This window comes from Triplophysa dalaica, chromosome 17 (assembly GCF_015846415.1).
Source record: "Triplophysa dalaica isolate WHDGS20190420 chromosome 17, ASM1584641v1, whole genome shotgun sequence".
In the NCBI taxonomy this organism is placed as follows: Eukaryota; Metazoa; Chordata; class Actinopteri; order Cypriniformes; family Nemacheilidae; genus Triplophysa; species Triplophysa dalaica.
This window is the reverse complement of record NC_079558.1, coordinates 8,620,030-8,641,080: the sequence shown is the minus strand read 5'-3', so window position 1 is coordinate 8,641,080 and position 21,051 is coordinate 8,620,030. Positions and strand designations below refer to the sequence as shown.

Here is a 21,051-nt window from a genome sequence, read left to right as displayed (position 1 = left end):
AGCTCACAAAAATGGATATACTGTATGGAAGAAAAACTTATACAACTTTTCATTAAAACATCTTGGCATGTCCTCACCTGAGCTCATGAGCAGTACGGCCTGTAACAGGGCCACCTCAGAGTCGTCCAGGTTGAACTGCGCCAGACTCTTGCCCAGGTCAAAGATGGCATCAGACACCACGCCCAGGCCTCCGTTTTTCAGCTGCTCTCGCTTGACGGCCATCTCTCCGCTGAGTGTCAGGGTCTCGCTTTCAGGGTCATAACGGACCGCAGCACGCAAGGACATGATCTCCATACAGCAGCCCTTCAGCAAAATGATCTGATCCTCACAAGGCAGCTACACAAATTAGAAATCACACAATACATAAGCTGTCAATCAAAAAATCTTGATAGCTATTTTATTAGGTCCTTAAGGAAAACAGTCAACCTAGAATCGACCTTAAAATTTTACATACCCCTTCAGAATCTGCAAAACTTTAATATAAGAAAAATAGAAATAGATAAAGAAAAGAGGATAATCATACAAATAAGAGAACGTACTGTATAATAAGAGAGTAAGAGGAATCATACAAATTGCAGTTTGTTTTTAATTTGGTACTGCCCTGAACAAGATATTTCTCATAACAAATGTTGACATATAGTCCACTGCACAAATTAATAACTGAAATTACAAAAAAAAACTACACTAGTAAAATAACGGCATTTGTTGTTATTATTACGCTTTTATTATTAAACAAACTCAAAAAAGCAAATCTTCATGCTTTATGAACATAATCAAACATGCGTACACGGTCCTCTGCTGTTTGCATAAACATTTCCATACATTACAGCGTAACACTCGTGGATGATATTTAATATTCAGATATGATGATAATTAAAATTCAATATACCAAAATGGCTCTACTCTTCTTAAACATTCTGTCTGGGCTTGATTTGTATACAAATAACTTATAAACATCATTAAATGAAAAACATGTGTACTTGCACTGTGGGTTCAGTCAGTTTAATAAAAAAGCATACTGTGTATAAACAATTCAATTAATTGCATGTTAACGCATTCATTCTGAAGCAGCAAATAATATTATGCTTTTATATTATAATGGCCCATAATCGGCCCTAAGGGCTACAGTAACTCCTTGAAAACCTTGAAACTCTTTTGTCAATAAACCATGTGGCTTCTAAAATGCATTTCAAATATTGTTATATACCAGTCAAGCCTGAAACTCAAACAGTGAAGAGAACACAGGAAAAAATGAAGGCAATCTGGCAGAGGGCTGAAATAATGTTTACACTGATGTATAAAACGTTTCACATCATTTAGAAAAGCAACACACAAATGGAAGCCGTCCCTCACTTCATATAATAATTATTGTATTGTTTTTCAGAGTGTGCCGATGTGTTTTACAAAATGTGGAAAGTAAAGGTACGAAAAGTAAATTAAGAAATTATTTTCAGTTTTTCTAAATTTACTATTTATAGGTCAGTGTGTGTTAAAATGAACATTTTTGTTTTATTTTAAACAATATTTCTCCCAAATTGTAAATGAAAAAAATTATTTCTATTTGAATTTATTTACAGAAAAAGCAATTGGATAAATATTTTTTTTCAAGTTCATGCCGTCAGTATTTCACATTGCTGTTAGATGACTTGGTCACTCCTGAGGTTTGATTTTGTTGAAATTCAACAGACACTGGACTGGAATGGCCAAAATACATCTAGCTGAATACATAAAAAATTGGAATGTACTCCAGTGCTGTAAATATATCAACGTACAAAATACACTGGGCATAACACTCGATGGATCCAGTGGATGAGATTGTACATTTATGATAACATATTTCCTGTCATGAGGGTGTTGTGTAGTCTACTGGGCAAGAATGTTCACAATTGCGGTTTAAGGAGAGTTTGTGAATTTTAAATATAGAGAGAATGTCACATAGCTTCCACTGAAGCAATGTGGCAACATCGCAAGCAAGTTTACACACATCCTCACAAAAGCCACAACTGTACAAATCTTCCCAACGTGAGAGATAACGCACATATGCCGACATGCCCACGCAAACACACATACTGACACATTCCCAAACTATGCATTACAGTTCTATCAGCTGAATAATTTTGGCTGGAAAGCAGAATATCTTCAACTGACAGAGGTTAGGATCTACTGTAATTTGCAAGAGATGAAGCGTTACTTTAACCAGCTAAATACTTCCAAAAACAAATAAATTCGAGTCGCTAATGGCTGTTCAAAATATTATCCAAACAAAAACAAATCTTTAACTGCCACCACACTCACCTCCGAAAACATGGACAGTTTTTTGGCAAAGTCGACGACGCGTGTGATGGCCGGTGTGATGATCTTGGTGAACTCACTGAAGGCTTCCAGATCTACTTTGTCCCCGTCTGATGTGGGGACAACTGGGGATTGTCCAATGTCCTCCGGCTGTGGACAGACAGATTAACTGATAGTTAATATTGCTTTTTATAATAGACAACCTCATTAAGGAACCGCAAAGAGTGTTAAGAGCAAGAACTAGTGGTTATTCTTGGGTAGCTTTGAGTATCGTTTGAATTTGTTTAATTCCAATTTGACCAATTTATCGATTCTGATTATTATAGATTCCCAGTTTCCATTCCAAAGTTGTAAAAAAATGTAAAAAGTAAAACATTAAGATATCAACCTGTATGTTAACATACAGATATGTAACCCTATTTCTGAAAATGTGCATACAGGAATTGATAAGGAATTAAATTTTTTGTTTTATTTTGGGTCTGTGTAACAGTGCGATATGTCCCTTTAAAAATATGATGAAACATTGAAGTCATTTTTATTCAAACTAAAAAGCTCCCGCTAGCATCAGACTTAAAATAAATAAATCAAATGTAAAATCTTGTTTTTATATAATCCTCTCTTCACTGCATGTAATGTAAACTGTAGTGTAAATGTTTAAAACGGCTTAAAAACATTTCTATAGTTGTGATAAATACTGTTTAGATGTTTGTAGGCTTATGAGAAAAAAAACTTTTATTTGTCAACACTGTATTAACAAGTTGCATTACATAAGAAAAGCTAATACGCCAAAGCCGCAAACGTCCAACCGAGTATTTTTAAGTCCGCACATTCCTTAAACCAAGCTGTATTCTGCTTTGTTTTGAGAGTTACATCTGGATTAAGGGAAACTGACCACAGCATTGAAACAACAGATCTGCCAATTTCTTTCGGGTTGTCTGTAAACCTGATTGCTGGGCCATGTTCTTACACGCAGAATAAAGCACAACATGGTTAGACATGCCAATAGTCTAATGTCTGGCTTGCATGACTGCATCTGAATTAAAGAGCAGAACTGAAGCTCTGAATGGTTTTATTAGTGACATAAATTACCAGGTACTAAAAGTTTGTGGGGAAAAACATTAAGGGCTTCATCTCTGGAGGCCCACATCTAACGTCACCCATGACCATGACTGTCTGTAAATCCAGCGTGGATTGAGCAAACAGCATTTTTTTCAATTGAAGGACAAATATGAAATAAAGGTACGGACGCACGGAACAAAAAGCAAATCCGGCAGCAGTAACAGGGTAAGACATGTGGTTCTGCCTCCTGAGTTATGTAAACTTTGGTATATCTCCGCACATGCTATCCTCAGGGTAGACTAGAGGTCAGTGATCTGAAAACTCTGGACAAAAAGCCAAGTTAGCCTTTGAATTTAGAGCAACGTTCAACTATGTATGTAGTAAGAGGCGGTTTACATGACTGAGTCAAAATAGACCCAATTACTCGAGAGCAGACGTGCAATTACAGCGATTTGAAAAGAGTTTATAACAGCTGGCCATCGCATATTTCATTTGAATGCAAGGCACGGCTGTGACTCAAGGGTGGCATATCTGTTTTACAGCCCACGCTACATTCACAGCTTTTTAACATATGGTGGTAACAACTTAATAGTGTAAATTCATAGCAAATTAAGGGAAATAGGAAAAGCAAGGTTAAAGGGATAAATCACCCAAAAATGAAAATTCTGTCATGATTTACGCATCCTTAAGTGGTTCAAGACATGTATACATTTTTTTGTTCTCAAAATATTACGAGTTGAATCTCATATTACTACGAGTTTATCCTCGAAACATTTCGACTTTATCCTCGAAACATTTCGACTTTATCCTCGAAACATTTCGACTTTATCCTCGAAACATTTCGACTTTATCCTCGAAACATTTCGACTTTATCCTCGAAACATTTCGACTTTATCCTCGAAACATTTCGACTTTATCCTCCAAACATTTCGACTTTATCCTCCAAACATTTCGACTTTATCCTCCAAACATTACGACTTTATCCTCGAAACATTACGACTTTATCCTCGAAACATTTCCACTTTATCCTCGAAACATTTCCACTTTATCCTCGAAACATTTCCACTTTATCCTCAAAACATTTCCACTTTATCCTCGAAACATTTCCACTTTATCCTCGAAACATTACGACTTTATCCTCGAAACATTACGACTTTATCCTCGAAACATTTCCACTTTATCCTCAAAACATTACGACTTTATCCTCGAAACATTACGACTTTATCCTCGAAACATTTCCACTTTATCCTCGAAACATTACGACTTTATCCTCGAAACATTACGACTTTATCCTCGAAACATTTCCACTTTATCCTCAAAACATTTCCACTTTATCCTCGAAACATTTCCACTTTATCCTCGAAACATTACGACTTTATCCTCGAAACATTACGACTTTATCCTCGAAACATTTCCACTTTATCCTCGAAACATTTCCACTTTATCCTCGAAACATTTCCACTTTATCCTCGAAACATTTCCACTTTATCCTCGAAACATTTCGACTTTATCCTCGATACATTTCGACTTTATCCTAGAAATCTTGGATTTATTTTATTTTTAACGTGGCACTAAAACGCCGTCGTAGTTTAAAACAACAGAAGATCTAACGAGGAATTTAGGAAAGCAAAAAGTTCTGAGGCATCATTGACTACCATTTAAATATTTGTCTACTATGGTCGTCATTTGTGCCCCAGAAATGTCAGTTGCTAGAGAGTTAGTGATTCATGACAGAATTTTCATTTTTGGGTGAACTATCCCTTTAAGTTTTACATTTAGAATCAGAAATCAGAAAGAGCTTAATTGCTAAGTATGTTTACACACAAGAAGGAATTTGTTTTGGTGAAAGAAGCGTCCAGTAAACAGATACCATAACACAATACAATAAAAAAGGCCTTCAATACACAGGTTATCTAAGTATAAAAAGAAAAGAATACAACAAGATAAAAATATAAAGATATTTATGGTAACTCCTTAAACACATTAAAAACTATTGAGTAAGACGTAGTATTTATGAAGTGATCAAAATAAATTCAAACCAAAACAATGCTTTACTTTAGCACCTTAGAAACAAACCTTTCAATAAATGTTCTCTTGTCATTTTATCACATTTATTCTGGGCTGATATTGACTCATTATTCTTCATAACATAGTCCAAGTCATGTAATAAATTCATGGGTATTAATAAGGCATTTTCCCTGTATAACACACTCAAATATGCCCTTTACGTTTTCAAGATCATGAAAAGCAGTCAAGTGACCCTAAATTTTTTACACTTTTTTGTATATATATTCTATATTTATAAATCTTTTCACAACCATTATCTTCTGGGCTTATTTTCTCTGAGGAGGCCGTACCCTAAACCTAACTTCTGAGAAAACCTCCCTGCTGCACATGTGTGATAGTTCCCAAAGTTTCAAACATTGCAATCAAATCTATATCTTTGTTCCGGATCAAACAAACAAACAAAAACACTGAAATGAAGGCAAAAAAGCACACATAAAAGTGCGGCCCAGGCCTTATACACTGTTTATATCTGACCACGATTCACTCTTCAGAGACTGAGACACAGCGCAGGGCTCGACTTTCACTTGGTACGCTCTACCTCAGAGAAACCGGTTGTTAGAACAATTACTCTTTTTAATATTAGTGTTTATTAGCTCTAAAGCTTATGGAAAGCTTCAGTAGGAAATATACCGATGCAAATTTACAGCGCAGACCGCACAGAGAGGTTATAACAAACCGGTAAATAAAACAGAAAAGAATCTGCTCTGCGTTTCAGAATATGCCTCTGAGGTACTTCTGCTGACGTTTAAGATCTGTGTGTTTGTGTTTACACTGCACTGTCCCAGGCTGACGGGACTGTTTTAACTATGCCGCGCTGGTGGATTTCTCTCTTGCTCCAGGAGGTAGTGGGGTCGCACAGACCTTGGACACGATCCAACTTGGCTTGACACATCGCCAAAGAGTTCTGAAGTTGGCCCCTGTTGAACAGGGAGCATGTTTACATGGAGAGAGAGGTTTCGGGGTCATGCGTGGTCCCTGTCTCGCCGTGTTATTGGAGTAATATCTAGATAGTAAAGGTTAAACAGGCTGGATTCTTTATGGCCCGTTTTATAGGTTCTCTCCGTTCTCTGGTGAAGAGGAATTGGTTTCTTCGTCCCATCTGGCCGATGGTCACAGCGGCTAACGTGAGTGGAGTATTTTGATTGGTGCGTGTCCGGGCTTTGATAGCGCTCCTAATGGTTTAGAAAGTGGCGAGAACACTTTGGGATGAGATTCGCTCGCCGTTCTCATGAATTTAATATGAATTTTAGTCATTTTACACTGAATAATAACTTATTCACTGTCCTGTTATTACAAACTTGTGTGACTTTCTTTCTCCTGAAGAAAACAAAAGAAGATATTTATCAAAATGTTAACCAAATAAAAACTGGCCCTCATTAACTTCCACAGTACGAACACAAAACCCACATTGCTCAAAATCTTTTTTTTGTGCATGTCTACCACTGAAAACAGAGTCCTAAACAGGTTTTGAAAAGCATGAGGTTGATAAAAATGACGACAGATTACACTCAATAAGACTTGCCCCGCCCCTATCGCCGAAAATACTCCAAATGCAAGTAGTTCACAATTTGTGTGTCACTCCTGAACTCAATTTTGAATTCTCTCTTCCTGTTTCCTGTCAGGCAGCGGGTGGTTTATTGTCCTGTTGCTGTCACTGCACAGAGATTATAACTGTCCATAAATAGAGACATATCCACAAAGGCCCTGTCTGACAGCACTGCATTTCTATAATATCTGTCAGTGACACACACCTGAACGCTCTCAGTTGCCTGGTCACAACAGAATGCCATGTCTTGTGTTGTGAAGGATCGTATTGTCACTCATTACTTTGATCGAAAAGCTGTGTAAACAAATGCTAAGCCATGTTGACAGACTCGATCACAAAGATGCGCTAAGCTTAAATTAACTGCTGTGAGCAGACTGACAGACAGGAAAGGTAGAAAATATAGTTAGTGTAAACTGTATGACAAAAGACATTGTAAGAGAGACATCAGGCAGACAGAGATACTGTAAACATGTACACATTAAGGAAACCGGATTTTCCAGTTTTTAAAGTGTGTTCTCACTAAAGAATAGAAAATATATCCTGGTTTCTGCTCTAAGGCTCACTGATTTCAAATATCTTCAATGTCATTGTAGATTATGTATCTGTTTGCATATGTTTCTCAATTACAGAGATGGAAAAGCGTTTTTTTGAAAGATGAGCTGAAAACAGCATATCTAGTTTTTGCTCTTTTTGCATCGTCCACAAAGGTAAATCGAACATCGCAGATCACATTCGGACAGCTCAGCACATTTGCTTTTAACATTCTTATGTGGAATTTAATGCTTTGAGCATTTGAAAGCTTGGGAGACATTAGAAACGTTTTTTATTGTATTTTTTATTCATTGCTATTTTTAGCCTATGTTCCTTATATTTTTAGGTCACCTTTTTATAAAGACTACATGACTGACAGGTGAATTGCTTCTGAAAAAATAAGTACACAGAAATGAATCATCTGCTAGCTCATCTGTGTGTGTGACACGGTTGTAAATAAATCAACAATGTTTTGCAACATACAGTATGCCGTCGTTTTCCAGCTGTGTACATATTTATAGTCATGTTATAAGATTATTTTTTGTGAATTCATTTTTTAGATACAATGGCATATTAAAACCTTTTAAATACTACTGTTGAAAGTGAAAGGGATAGTTCACCCAAAAATGACTCATCCTCATCCTGAATAAATGTCTTTGTTTGGTTGAACACAAAGATATTTGAAAAAATTATAACAACTGAGATTTCTGGGGCACCATTGACAACCATAGTAGGAAAAACATATTGTATATTTTTAAGAATTTAGGAAAACAAACAGTTTAGGTGAGGCACCATTGACTTGACCTTTAAAGTTAATGGGTACAGCTGTTGTTCGGTTATCATCATTCTTGAAAATATCTCAGAAAAAAGAAAGTCATACAGGTTTGGAATGTCATGAGGATGAGTAAATGAGGAAAGCATTTTCATTTTTTGGTTGAACTATCCCTTTAGGGTGAGCGTGGTTTTTCCCCAGAAAAAACTGACCTGACATCATATAGTCAATGCATGCTGTGCTCCTTACCAGGAACTTGCGCTTCTGTTTCCAGTGAGAGCCCTGTGCGTTGGTATGACGGTGAGCTTCTGTCACCATGCGAATCAGATCCCACTCTGAGCTGCTGGGTTCTGGCCGATTCTGCAAAGACTTCACTATCTCCTCCTTCTTCCTCTTTTCACGGTTCTCCTCAATGAGACGTCTCTTCGCAACCCGTTTGGAATCGTCCAGAACCACTATTCCAATAAAAGAGAGGGAGATTTATTTGATATTTCTATAATATAGAAACACAGAATGGTTTGAGATGAGACGAATAAGAACATTACATTAACAGGGGTGCGGGGATGGATCTTCTAATTTTTAACGGTGAAGCCCCGCCCCTTTTTGAGTGCAAGCCTGAAAATAGCATATCTAAAAGTAAAGCGTTTTTAATTATTTGCACAAATTATTATATGAAAAACATACACTTGGAGACGAAAGGCCTTTTAATTTTTGTGTTTTTAAGTTCCCAACACATAAAAAAACATTGCTATTTAAAGTTTAATATATTAGCCTTAATATGTTAAAGCTTCATATATAATTCAATATCGAATGATCTTTCAAATCACATAGTTTGTCAAGGTTTTTTTCTTTTACAGTTAAAACATTCATTAGATGAAAACAAACACATAACGGGTAACTTTAAACCATATTTAAACTCTATTTAAAGTGTCTGTTGGTTACTTTTACTTAACAATTACTTAATGTTACACCCACTATATACCTGCCCTGGATCTCCCTAGTCCAATACATAAAAAAGCGTTTCACGAATCACTGAACCATTTTGTGTTCAGTGAACCATTTATAATCCTTCGGAACACTGCTGTACATATAAGAGCAAGGACAGTTTGATTCCTGCTTTGGAAAAAGGAGTTTCATACTCGTACTTCAGACTTCAACTCTGATCAAGAGACATAAAGCATTACAACAGGTTCGGTAAAATCAGGACTGTGGTTTGGGTTGAGCATGTGCTCTACATATGTGTGTGGTGCATGATCATGTGGAGGGGGAAGCCCAGACAGAGCCTTTCAGTTTGCATAAAATTCATTTACATTGGCTGTCAACATGAATTTGTGTATGCAAGAGCAGGGCTGCATTTGTGAGCCAATAACCTGTTATGTAAGTATGTGTGTTTGCTTGAATAGATTTTCTTTGGTTCGATTATGAATGCTGAATGCTCGTGTAGAGGCGTACGCATCATTCCGCATTCACTTCTGTGTCGATTAAATCCTGGAGGTTAAATGTGGTACAGTAAAACACAATGATGGTTTAGGACTGAGCTCGGTAACCTAAGTCTACAAGGTCACACCCATGTTTGAAACTGAACCTCTGATCTAAACACATGTCCAGACTTCATGTGTTTAGTTCTGCATGTGTGTTTGCATGTTCAGTGACTTTGTATGGTATTTGAATGAGTTTGTGTGGGGTCACTCACGATCCATTGCCATCCCCACGTCGATGCATTTCTTAAAGCGACACAGCTGGCATTGGTTCCGGGTGATCTTGTCGATGATGCAGCAGCCATCGTATTTACAGGAGTAAGATGGGTGGAGGTTCTTCTGGATTGTGCGCCTGAAAAATCCCTGAAAGGGAAAGATGATAAAATGAGAATGAGATGAGGTCTCTTTCAAAACCCAGATATCTGACTTGATATTTACAATGAGCTATTTTTATAGCTATTTTTGGGTATTTATTGAAAATGTTCCAAAATTGTAAAAAAGTGTTTTTTCTTTGTTTCTCCAGTATAAATATCTAAACATCTTAAAATAAGATTAATACACTTTTACAGATTATGTATTGGCAAAACAGTTTTTCTGTTATATGTTGTATCATATATCTAACAAAATGTTATGATCTTTAAAACAAGAGTCATAAAATCATAATTCAGCAAATTTTCTTTGAAAACGATACAATTTAAAATGATCAGATTAAACCAGTTTGCTGTGGGGGAGTGAATGACCAGCGCTCTCTTCCAGCTTCAATACCAAGACTGAGGCGAGACCCTTGAGCGAGCCCCCAACTGCCCTGGGTGTGTGTGTACTCATTACTGGGTGTGTGCAGAAATTCTGAGTACGGGACACCATACTTCGCCACAAGTCACGACATGTCACGTGACGTCGCGTCACTTAACTATTCTTACTGTACACAATATTTGTGGTGTTATTTTATGATTTTATTTTTTGCAGTCAATGCAATGGTGAGACTGTAAGTTCTCCAGTTTGCTTTTCAATTGTGCCTGTTTGGATAGGAGCTGCAAAGAAATCTCACTCCGCTTACAAACAGACACACACACAGTGAATAAGATGAATGATGATGGAGTGTTTTTCAGCTTGTGCTTTGACAGACTTAAGGTTCTCTAAGCCGTGCAGTCGAGAACACAATGTACTGCTGAACAGATCAGACCAGCTTCACACCACGACCCTGACAAAAAGTCTGGTGTGTGAACATATCCTTATTTGTGTGAGGCAGTTGTACGTGTTAACAGATGTCGCTATATACACATAATAGCAGATATGTCGTACCTTGCAACCTTCACAGGTGATACAGCGGTAGTGATAGCCGGTTGCTTTGTCCCCACACACCACACACGGCTCATCCTTCTCCAGGTAGCTGGGGATATACCCTACAATGCAGAAAACTCTTATTAATACGTCCGTATCGACATTTAAAGGGACAGTTTACCCAAAAATAAAAATTCTATAATTTACTCACCCTTGAGTTGGTAACACTTAGCTAGTAACACTTTAATTAAAGCATATATTTATAATGCACTATAAAACTAGTTTAAATGTATTAATTACGCCTTGTAATACACCTTATTGTGAATTGTAGTGTGTCTCTGTCATAAATAATTGTAACTAAATTGATACATTAAAATATAAATTCAATACACTTAGCTTTTATTATTTGGTTATAATTCTTTAAAACAACATTTAATGTAATACAACCCACATTATAAACAATTATAATGCATCATGCCCTTTAATAACCCTTTGTAATGCATTATGCATAAAGGCTCTAAGTAAAGTATTGCCAAATTTCTTTGTTCTGTTTAATACAGAGACAAATATTGGGAAGAATTCTTTTAACCACACAGTTCTTGGCCACCACTGACTACCATAGGGAGAGACTGTTTCAGAAGGACAGCATCGATGTCACAGTTCATAAAATAGATTTAAAAAAAATGTTTTGAAAGGCAAAATCGACATCATTCCACATTTAAAATCAGATTGAACCTAATCATAATAAATCAGCGTTATAATAAAATTGAATAATTTGTAAAGTCGGCAAAATATGCTATTTTAGGTGATAAGCTCATAGACTTTCAGAGTGCTGTTAAAAAAGTAAAAAAGTGAACAGTTTGTCCAAAATTAAATGCTTTTGAAACAAGGCTGCCGAGGTGAGACAGGATGGAAGATAAAGTGCAGGACATTCAAACTCTTTGTGTGTGCCTTTAATTGATGGGGGGCTATTTTTCTTGGACCTGACGTGTTCTTACCGAGTTATCCCCCAATTCTGATCACAAAAAGCACCAGCGTAAGAATACCATACAGCAAGAAACCTAAGAGTTTGTTCGGGTAGGTCTGGCTTTTTGAGCTGCTGTTGGCATGAAGTAAGCAAAGAAAAAACATCAGAGATGCAGGAACGAGCGAATCAGGACTCGGTAAAGAGAAGCATCCAGAGGACCTGACGGCTGAAGAGCTTAACACTGACCGCCCAATTTCTCAGTAACCTTGGTTTCTGCAAGTATTTTTCTTATTTTCTCCGCAAAGATTTTAGAAGAATTTCTGCGCTTTATATCATGAACTAAACCAACTGGCTAAACATTACAGACTTGGATGCGAAGCGAAAAAGTAATTTGAAAATAAAAAATAAAAGAAACACCCGAGGTGATGGCATTATGCATCCAAGGGTACATTGGGAAGTGCATAAAAATAAAGCAATATAACTTCTGAGTATAAGGTTTAGATTAAGGTTTATGGAAAGTGTATTTCTGGGATATCAAAGGATATCAATTTTTTTAAATGAGGTTGAACACACTGTGCAGATTTATCTGAACCAGACTGTTGTTTCATAGTCCTGGAAGGATGGGGCGAGCAGAAGGTTGGCTCTTTTTCACTACATTCTGTAAGGACAGCCTACCCTAAGGTCTTGGCTTGGACAAATGTTTTAAAAAACAAACCATTGTCTAAGCCAGTAAATAAGATAATTTATAAATTGCATAATTTATAACATCAAAAACACAAGACAAGTCACATTGGCCCTTTAAAAAGTATGTCCCTGACCTAAAAAAACTTGAACTGAGAACATAGTTCATGAAGTTGTTGACTCTTGATATAGGCCTAATGGTATTATGCTTATAATTCATGGAATTAGCCAGCTATGACGTCACCGAGTTCCTGACATCTGTAATTTTTTCATGTTAAAAAAATTAAATGTGAAGCTCTGAATGAATATCCACAGTTTAAAACTCTTCTGAGTTTCTGCGTTACATGTATATAATTCAGTCTATACAGTTGTTTATTGTCTGTGGTGTAAAAGATGGATTTATTTCACAGGCTGTCAGCGTCATCCCATTAAAAGAGTTGTACAGGTGCAAGTGCGTGCATGGAGACTCCATACCCGTAATGACACACTTGGATACCCGTTTTCAAGTAATGACAGACTTTAGGAAGTTAATATAGTGTTTTTATCGCATGTTTTTATTTTGGCCATGTTTTTCGACGCATGATCTCACAGCATGCCATTGTCAAGCTTAGACATAAAATATTTTCCCCAAAACAGAATTGTTGAAATGCTGTAAAGGAGGCCAGCGAGAGAGAGAGCTGTGCAAGTAAACCTGACTCCCCAACTTCAAGGGTTGCTCTAGCGACAGACGCTTAGCCTTATCGTTGGAGCGCCCGTCTCCCATACCGGACTGTCGTTGGTTTGAGGCCCATTTTAAAGCATTTACTGGTAATATTATGTATAATTATTGACACCCCAACCCAGAGCTCACTAATTTTCAAACCCTGGCTACTGCCATGAATGCATTTACTTCTTTACCAAACATCTACAGCAAAACCATGATGCTGGAGGTTTTAGTTTGGAGAATAGAATTCACAAATACATTCTACTTTATGGGACTCTCAAACATACAAATCTACTACTAAAGAAAACACACATTTTACTTTGAAACCCAAAACCTGACTGAGATATTGTATAGACCTTGTGACAACATTCCCCCATGTCATATATTAAATACATCTAGCGACAAACCATAACAAGCCTATCCAGCTAAATATCAAAGCTAGAGTTGATGTGAGGAGCATCACGGGGTAACTAAAAACCTTCTTCTCCCTCCGGGTTTCCTGTGTGTTTCTCAGAAATGTGCAATGAGAGATGGGTTATAAAAGTACAGGGGGGTTGGGGGGGCATACTGCTGCAGATCTAAGCAACAGCAGCGATGACTTTGTGAGCTGTTGCAAGAGGCTTCTTACCCGACATGCTCTTCATCGAACACTGGCTGTTCTTTCTCTTCCTTTTCGGGCCATCGAGCCACCTGAAAATAATGAGATAGAGAGAAGATTTCCATTAGTATATACCACAGAGATGTACATTTATTGCTATACATGAGATGTCTAGAAGTCCGCGTAGAACCATTTTATAATTTAACGAATGCACATTCAACTCTGAGTCATCTTGATTTCCAGGCGTGAAACCACAAAAAACTAAATCCGAAATGCAAGCAACTGTGGGAGTTGCACTAAAGTGCTGGTGTGGGTGGCCCCGACACACGGGTTCGCATCTGGTTAGTGACCTGGGTGAATTGTTCCTTAACACATGACGTGATATAGAACCTTGAACGTACCTTAAGTTGCTTTGTATCCCATGAGATATTCTAGTAACACTTGGAAAAAAGAGCACTTTAAAGTAATTGTGACCGATTGTATTTTTCAATACGAGTTAAATCTGCCCACACACAGGGTTATCATTTGTTTTATTTTATAGAAAAAAAGCAGAAAATTATTTCAGATATTGTGGCTCAAGCATTCATCTTGATATTTTAAGTATTATACACTGCTGTACGTTTAAAGTCTCATGAAACAGAAGTAGCGGTTGTCTTTTTTTGCATATCGTGACGTATACCCGATTGAAACGACTTCTGGCCATTCCTCGTGACCAGAATTGAAGAGAGGGCGTTTCGAGAGGCGGAGGAGGTTAATGTCTTTGATCAAAGATTACAAGTGAAATTTTTTTTTAAATAATGATGTGCACGGATAAATATTTTATAATAAATATTTCACCTCAGTGAAAAACAATTAGAATGATCGTCTTTGATTTCATGGGCGACTTTATTAGTTAATAGTTTAATAGTCCTTCAACGAATAACAGCAAGCATCCAGCAGTAAAGTGACTCTATAAACATCAAGTCTGGCTGTGATTAAAGGGTTAGTTGGCATAGTGCTTCACTAGGAGAAAGGGAGCAGAGTTATGTAACAGATTGCCCCAATATAATGCAGGCAGAGCCTTTGGAGTCTTAACTGCTGCTAATGCTAGAGTCTTAAAATATACATCAAGAAGACGGTTATTTCTGTGCAAAAAGCTGATTTAAAGCTTTCAATACAATGCAAAAATTCAGGAACAGCAAGGTTGAGAAAGGCTCATGACATAAATAAAAAATACTGGAACATCTTGCAGATTGCATAACAGCCTTCATTATAAAAACTACTGAGGGGGGGCAAGACACTGTAACGGTATCTAATGCTACTATGGTAGTTTGATATACAGTATACCATGGTACTGAATAATATGGTGCAAACATATTTTAATGTAAAGATACGACTTCAAGTTTAAACAAAAAAAAATATGGAACAGCATTTACGGTTTATATTAATGGATTTATATTACTGTACGATATTTATATATTTATATTAAGAGTTCATATTACTAATATAAGCAGTTATGCACCAATAAGCTTTTTTGTCAGATTCTGATTTTGACAAACATTTTGGTTTCGATTCTGTTATTTCTTAGTTGCTTACTTATTACAACATTTACCCATAAAGGAATTACTGTTTTGGTCATGTTTTCAATTAGCAAAGTTCAACAAACACATGCATTAAGGTATAGTTTACTGCTGCATCAGCAAATCATTTGCATTGAACATGGATTGGATACATTAAATGGCAAACTATAGTTTATTATTTTGAGAAAAATGTTTGCTAATAAAACAAGCATTTTGATCAAACGCCTGTCAATAAATACATCAATACAATTGGTCATCTCTAATTAACACTATAACATTTTTGAAGTTTAGAATATCATAATATCATTACAAAGTAACTGGTACAAACCATATAAGTTGCTATTGTTTCTTAATTTCTAATTGATTTGTCCATCCTATCCCTTCAAAACATCTCCAAAGATCTCTCTTTTGTTCTAACCGAGTGCTTTTCTTAATTGATTGAATCTTCTGGTAACTACAAGGAGAACACAAAACAAGGTTCATGTGATGGGTCATGGGATGAAGGGTCATGCCCCTGAAGCTATTGCTATGTCATACTTAAACACACAAATGGCGATCTTTGTTCAAAACCATGGGGGCAACATTATAAAAAAGGTTTAAAGGCTAATACTGGCGGCAGCTAGTGGCTTCTTCCGCCTGTCACGTCGTTTTTGTCATTCGCCATATTGATTCTGCAGCTGTGGCGGAACGTCATCTCTGAATGTCATTTAATATGTGTGACAGAGGTTCTGCCAGGACACGGGAGCCTCTAGACTAAGTGTTTCTCATTCTCTAGCGCTCTCAGGCAGACGAAAATGTCACTCTAAAGCCCCGCTGTCTTCGTCACAGTTACTGTCACTGATGGATTTAGCGATAAAACTGTCAATCATCCGGATCAGCTCCTTTCACAGACCAAAGTTTCACGCAAACAAACCCAAACAAAAGAGAATAAACAACTCTCTGCAAGTATCTTATTTCTTTTTGATCATTTTTTCATTCATTTATACAACTAACATTTCAAACAGGCAGCGCGGAGGGCATCCTGACCTCCACAAGTGCTTTTGATCTGGAGTAATCAATACTGAAACAAAGAATCATTTAACAACCATCTCCATCACAGCACATACAGAGAAGAATCCAAAAATCCTGCCCATTTCTTTTAAAAGGGACCAGATATATTCCTAAATCAGATTTATTATTAATCATGTTGATTTTAGATTCTAATCGTCTTTTTAAAAGTGCAAACATCAACGCCCACAACCAGTTTAAATCCAAACTGTAAAATACTGTGGGTGCCAAGCAGGTTTTGCTGAAATGATTTAGGACCTGATCAAATGTGCCTTTTATATGAAATACATATTGTCGGGTCATTAAGCATAGTTGCTGTAAATTTTTTATGTAAACACGTTGGTGAAGGCAGATACAAACAGTTTTTTCCCTGACATTCGCTATAAATAAACGTTAGAGGATGCCAGCTAGTCAGAAATGGATGAGAGAGGAAAAAATCTAACAAATACATAAATAATAGCCAAGTTGTTCCATGCTCTCCACACAAGACATCAATTATTCCGGATCCAAATGGATGTGCTACACAACTTTCCCATTAAGCGAGAAAAGCTGTTGCAGTTACAACGCGATATGAGCTGGGAATAAGCAGATATCACTTAGCATACAAAGCGACATACATGCGTTTCACAATATGTCCGATCTGATAGTACTGAAAGGAGGTCTACCATTTCTTATTACATTCACACAGCACATCACCATACACGATTTATCATACAAAAATCAAAGCTGTTTCACACTTCACAAAGCACCCAAATGTGAAAAACCACTAAACTAGCTTCTTCACAAACAAGAACCTGCAGGTATATAACCATCAGAGGCAAATTCACCAGATGACACAGGTGTGAAGAGAAGAGTCTTACCTGATGACACAATGAGATTGGAGGATGTGCATGGTGAAGGCGAACCGTTCATAAGATTCTCTCGATTTCTGCTCTTTACCACATTAACAGAGTTTGCCGCATGAACCACCCGAGCTAGATGAGCATGACGGGATTCACTTTGATATTCTCTTGCATAAGTGCACTCTCTCTCTCTCCGTCACTCTCTCTCGGTTGCTTTCGTTCTGCAACACTCCCTCTTTTTATTTTGGCCCCTGCTCGCTGTCTCTCTGACTCGGCAACAGAATTTCACCTGACTCCTCTTTACAAATTTTTCTAAGAATCCCTTGTGAGAGACTCTCTCACTCTCTCGCTCTTAATCCCTCCTGTGGCCTGCGATTGGGTGCCGTGATCCTTCTTGCGAGTGGTAATCCGGGGTTAAGAGTGAAAGATGGATAGATTGGACGACTGGCATGATAAAGCAACCCTGCCACCCTAAACAAGCCGGCCGGTTCTGTTATCTCTTTTCACCTTTACTTGCCAAAATCTCGGTGTTATTTTTATACAGATATTCTTCTTCCAAATCAGTGAAAGTTTTTGGGTTAATTGAGTCACGTTTCTCAGTGTTGGAAATGCAAAAAAAGGTATGTGTGCTAGACCATGAACTAAGACTTTGGTACATGTGTTTGCAATCCCAGTTAGGGTCGAATAAAATAAATTCCAATTATGTTGAACTGACAATGAGATAATGACGCCCGGCACAAAATCCAGATTTTGCGATTGTTTAACCATATTAAATTCTTGCTATTTTCAAAAACACTTTATAGGATGAAGGTTAATGAGGAATAAAAAAAATCATTTAAATTGAATTGAGCCTGCAAAATGGCAACAAGAACAGTGGCCAAAAATAACATCTTTAGTCTTCCATAAAAGAAAGAAACTCATGCAGAATAATTACAGAATTCATTTTTTTTGATGGCCTATTCCTTATAGAATCGACAGTGAAGAATGCCCCAACTTGAGTGGCAGACAGCTGAGAGTCTTAGGAGCTGTCAGACGGCTCTCTCTTATGCAAAGAGAAGTTTTGGAGCCGCTCCATCCTGCATTTCCTTCCTTCTAAATCCCTCAATTGTGTTGTGCTGCTTTCCCTCCCACTGTGTCTCTCGCGCTCTCTCTCTCTTCTCTGCCAGCTTTATGAGAGCTTATTTTAGACCCTGTCTAAATGTGATCTGGCAGTTCCCAGCTAATGTCAGAACAAAAGCCACGTGCTCTCTCAGAAAGACAGCGATGGAACGAGAAGCATAGTCAAAATTGAAAAAAGGATTTTGGGTGTAATGTATTTACATGTGCACGTGTGTGTGCGTATGCATGTGTTTTTGTTTTGTATGTGTTTGCCTAGGAGCAATGACAGACAGAGCGAGAGAGCAGATGATGTTAACAGCCTGCAGGTCACATGACTCTAGCTGGAGGGCTGGTGGCGCTGTTTTCAAACTCTATGTTGATATTTTAATAAAGCTCTGAATCTCTGAGCAGGTGGAAATTTATTTGAACTATTTTATCATTAAATCATTAAATTAGAAATTAACGCCAACTTGATGAAAAAAGAAAACAAAAATTACTAGATACCAAAACTAGAAAGCAAAAATAGTTATTTTTGTTGTCACAAAATCACAGCTGGTGCCAAAAATAGCGAACACATTCAGCATTTGATGTTTTGTAGCACACGAAGTACAAACACTGTCATGCATAATCCAGTCAAATCTCATCTTGTTGGACTCCTATCGATTCAAATGCCTAATTTGACAGGGAAAAATAGATTTTGCAAGACAACGGCAAAGGAAAAAAGAGACATGCACAGTGACTGCTTGCATTGATGGATGATGTAAATAAAGCTTGAAGTGCCCTAGAGTCCAATTACATTGTGCAAGTATTAAATTCCAAGATCTTATTTCAGATTAATTTATTATTAATTCTGGTGACAAAGCAACAAATCTTAAAACAAAGATGAATCGTAAATAATATATATAAAAAATGCAATACACCCCATGAAACAAATACAAAACAAAAACCAATCAAAAAACTAACTGAAACAAGTTGGCAACCTTCCGAAACTGCAATTCATCGACTGGTCACTAGAGGCTGGCTCCAAAACAGAGCAGAATCTCATTGAGCCCTGTGTTAAAATGCCCAATTAATACAGCAGAAATAAACATGTTTACAGCCTGGTACAAAAAATATTTTGGTCTATATACAGAAGTAGTTTAAAACTCACCCGTTTTACTTGTATTAAGCCTTAAAATTCTGCAATTAAGGTATATGGCCACTTGATTGACAAGTGTTTTCAGCAACCAGGCACCTCAGCATCAACCACGTCCCGCCTCTTTGCCCATTTTTGTTATGCATAGCGACGGCCGGCTCAGCCCCCTTTAAGCTTCAAAACAGCTCATCAGAAATCTACGGGTGACGTCACGTACACTACGTCCATATTTTATACAGTCTATGACTGAAACCTAAAAACTAACTTTCTTTGTTCTGATGAACACAAAGAAAGATATTTGAAAGAATGCTTGTAACCAAACAGTTGACCACCATTATCCACCATACTAGGAAAAATTGCGTTATACAGTAAATATCTAAATATACAGTAAAGAGGATATTTTGAACAATGTGGGAAGTAAAGTTCTCGGACTGTTTTGAATACCATTCTAGGTGTTCATCAGAAAAAATGAAATGTAAAGAGATTTGTAACAACTCGAGGGTGAGTAAATGATGACAGAATTGTAATTGTAAGGTGACTGACCTGTCCTTATAACTTCATGATCTTCACTGTACTGCTGCCTGTCTGTGTGATTTATGTTGATACCAGCTTTCTGAGGGTCAGACAGGAAAATCCTGTCAATTGAGTTTATGCAAATCCAGGTGCTTTTGAAAGCAAATGCTAAAGACCCAGGAACAGAATTTCAGCACCATGAAGCGCCAAAACAATATTTATAACTACGGGTGTTATGTTCCGACCACTCTGGCAAACTGACTTAATGTTGTGTTTGTATAGAAACAAAAGAGCAACAACACGCCTCATTCTCTTCAACACGTTGCACGTTAAAAATAAGCCCAGACGTCTGTGGAACAAACCGTCCTGATCCAGAACAAACTATACTGTTTGAGACAATTTAAATTAATGTTTGACTGCCTCGAACCCTGGACTTAAAGACTCGTGTGCTTGCGAGAAGAACGGCAGCAGGCAGACAAATGATAGCTTCAATCTGATTGGTCGAGCCTGATGATGTGACTTTGTGTGATTTTGGAGACACGTTTATCGCCAAGAGGTTTGAAACGTCATTATTTTTAAAGTGCCACAAATAGCACAGAAATTACAGACTTAACTTGAGATGTATAGAGGAAACAGGAAAGGTGCTGATTGGAGGGTGGTTAGAAGAGTTGGCGATGAGGGTGGTGTGGAAGTGAGGAAATTATGAGAATAGAAACCAGAAATCAGGTCCATGCTGTTTGTGCTCTTTGAATTCACCCAGAATCCTGCGGTGCGTGATCAGCTAATCTGCTGACAGGTGGCCTGGGTGTAATGAAGCTGAAGGGCCCTTGTTTAATCCCTTCTTCAGCGTGCACGCTGAGAATATAACCCTGCATTCTTGAG

General features: G+C 37.4%; 1 protein-coding gene across 3 annotated transcripts in view; it reads right to left on the bottom strand.

Annotated features, from left to right (window-relative positions):
* The window catches only part of thrab (thyroid hormone receptor alpha b), a 127,658-nt gene that overhangs the window by 11,077 nt on the left and 95,530 nt on the right, over positions 1–21,051 (bottom strand). For 2 of the 3 annotated variants that reach the window (XM_056770525.1, XM_056770523.1), the window contains 6 exons: positions 14,006–14,067; positions 11,048–11,148; positions 9,961–10,108; positions 8,517–8,722; positions 2,296–2,442; positions 78–336 (listed from right to left, as the gene is read on the bottom strand). In XM_056770525.1, the coding sequence (XP_056626503.1) occupies positions 78–336; positions 2,296–2,442; positions 8,517–8,722; positions 9,961–10,108; positions 11,048–11,148; positions 14,006–14,021 (877 nt within the window). In that variant the 5' untranslated portion in view covers positions 14,022–14,067. Of the gene's footprint in view, positions 1–77; positions 337–2,295; positions 2,443–8,516; positions 8,723–9,960; positions 10,109–11,047; positions 11,149–14,005; positions 14,068–17,441; positions 17,519–21,051 lie in introns of those variants that run through there. The other variant, XM_056770524.1, reaches the window with a different exon arrangement.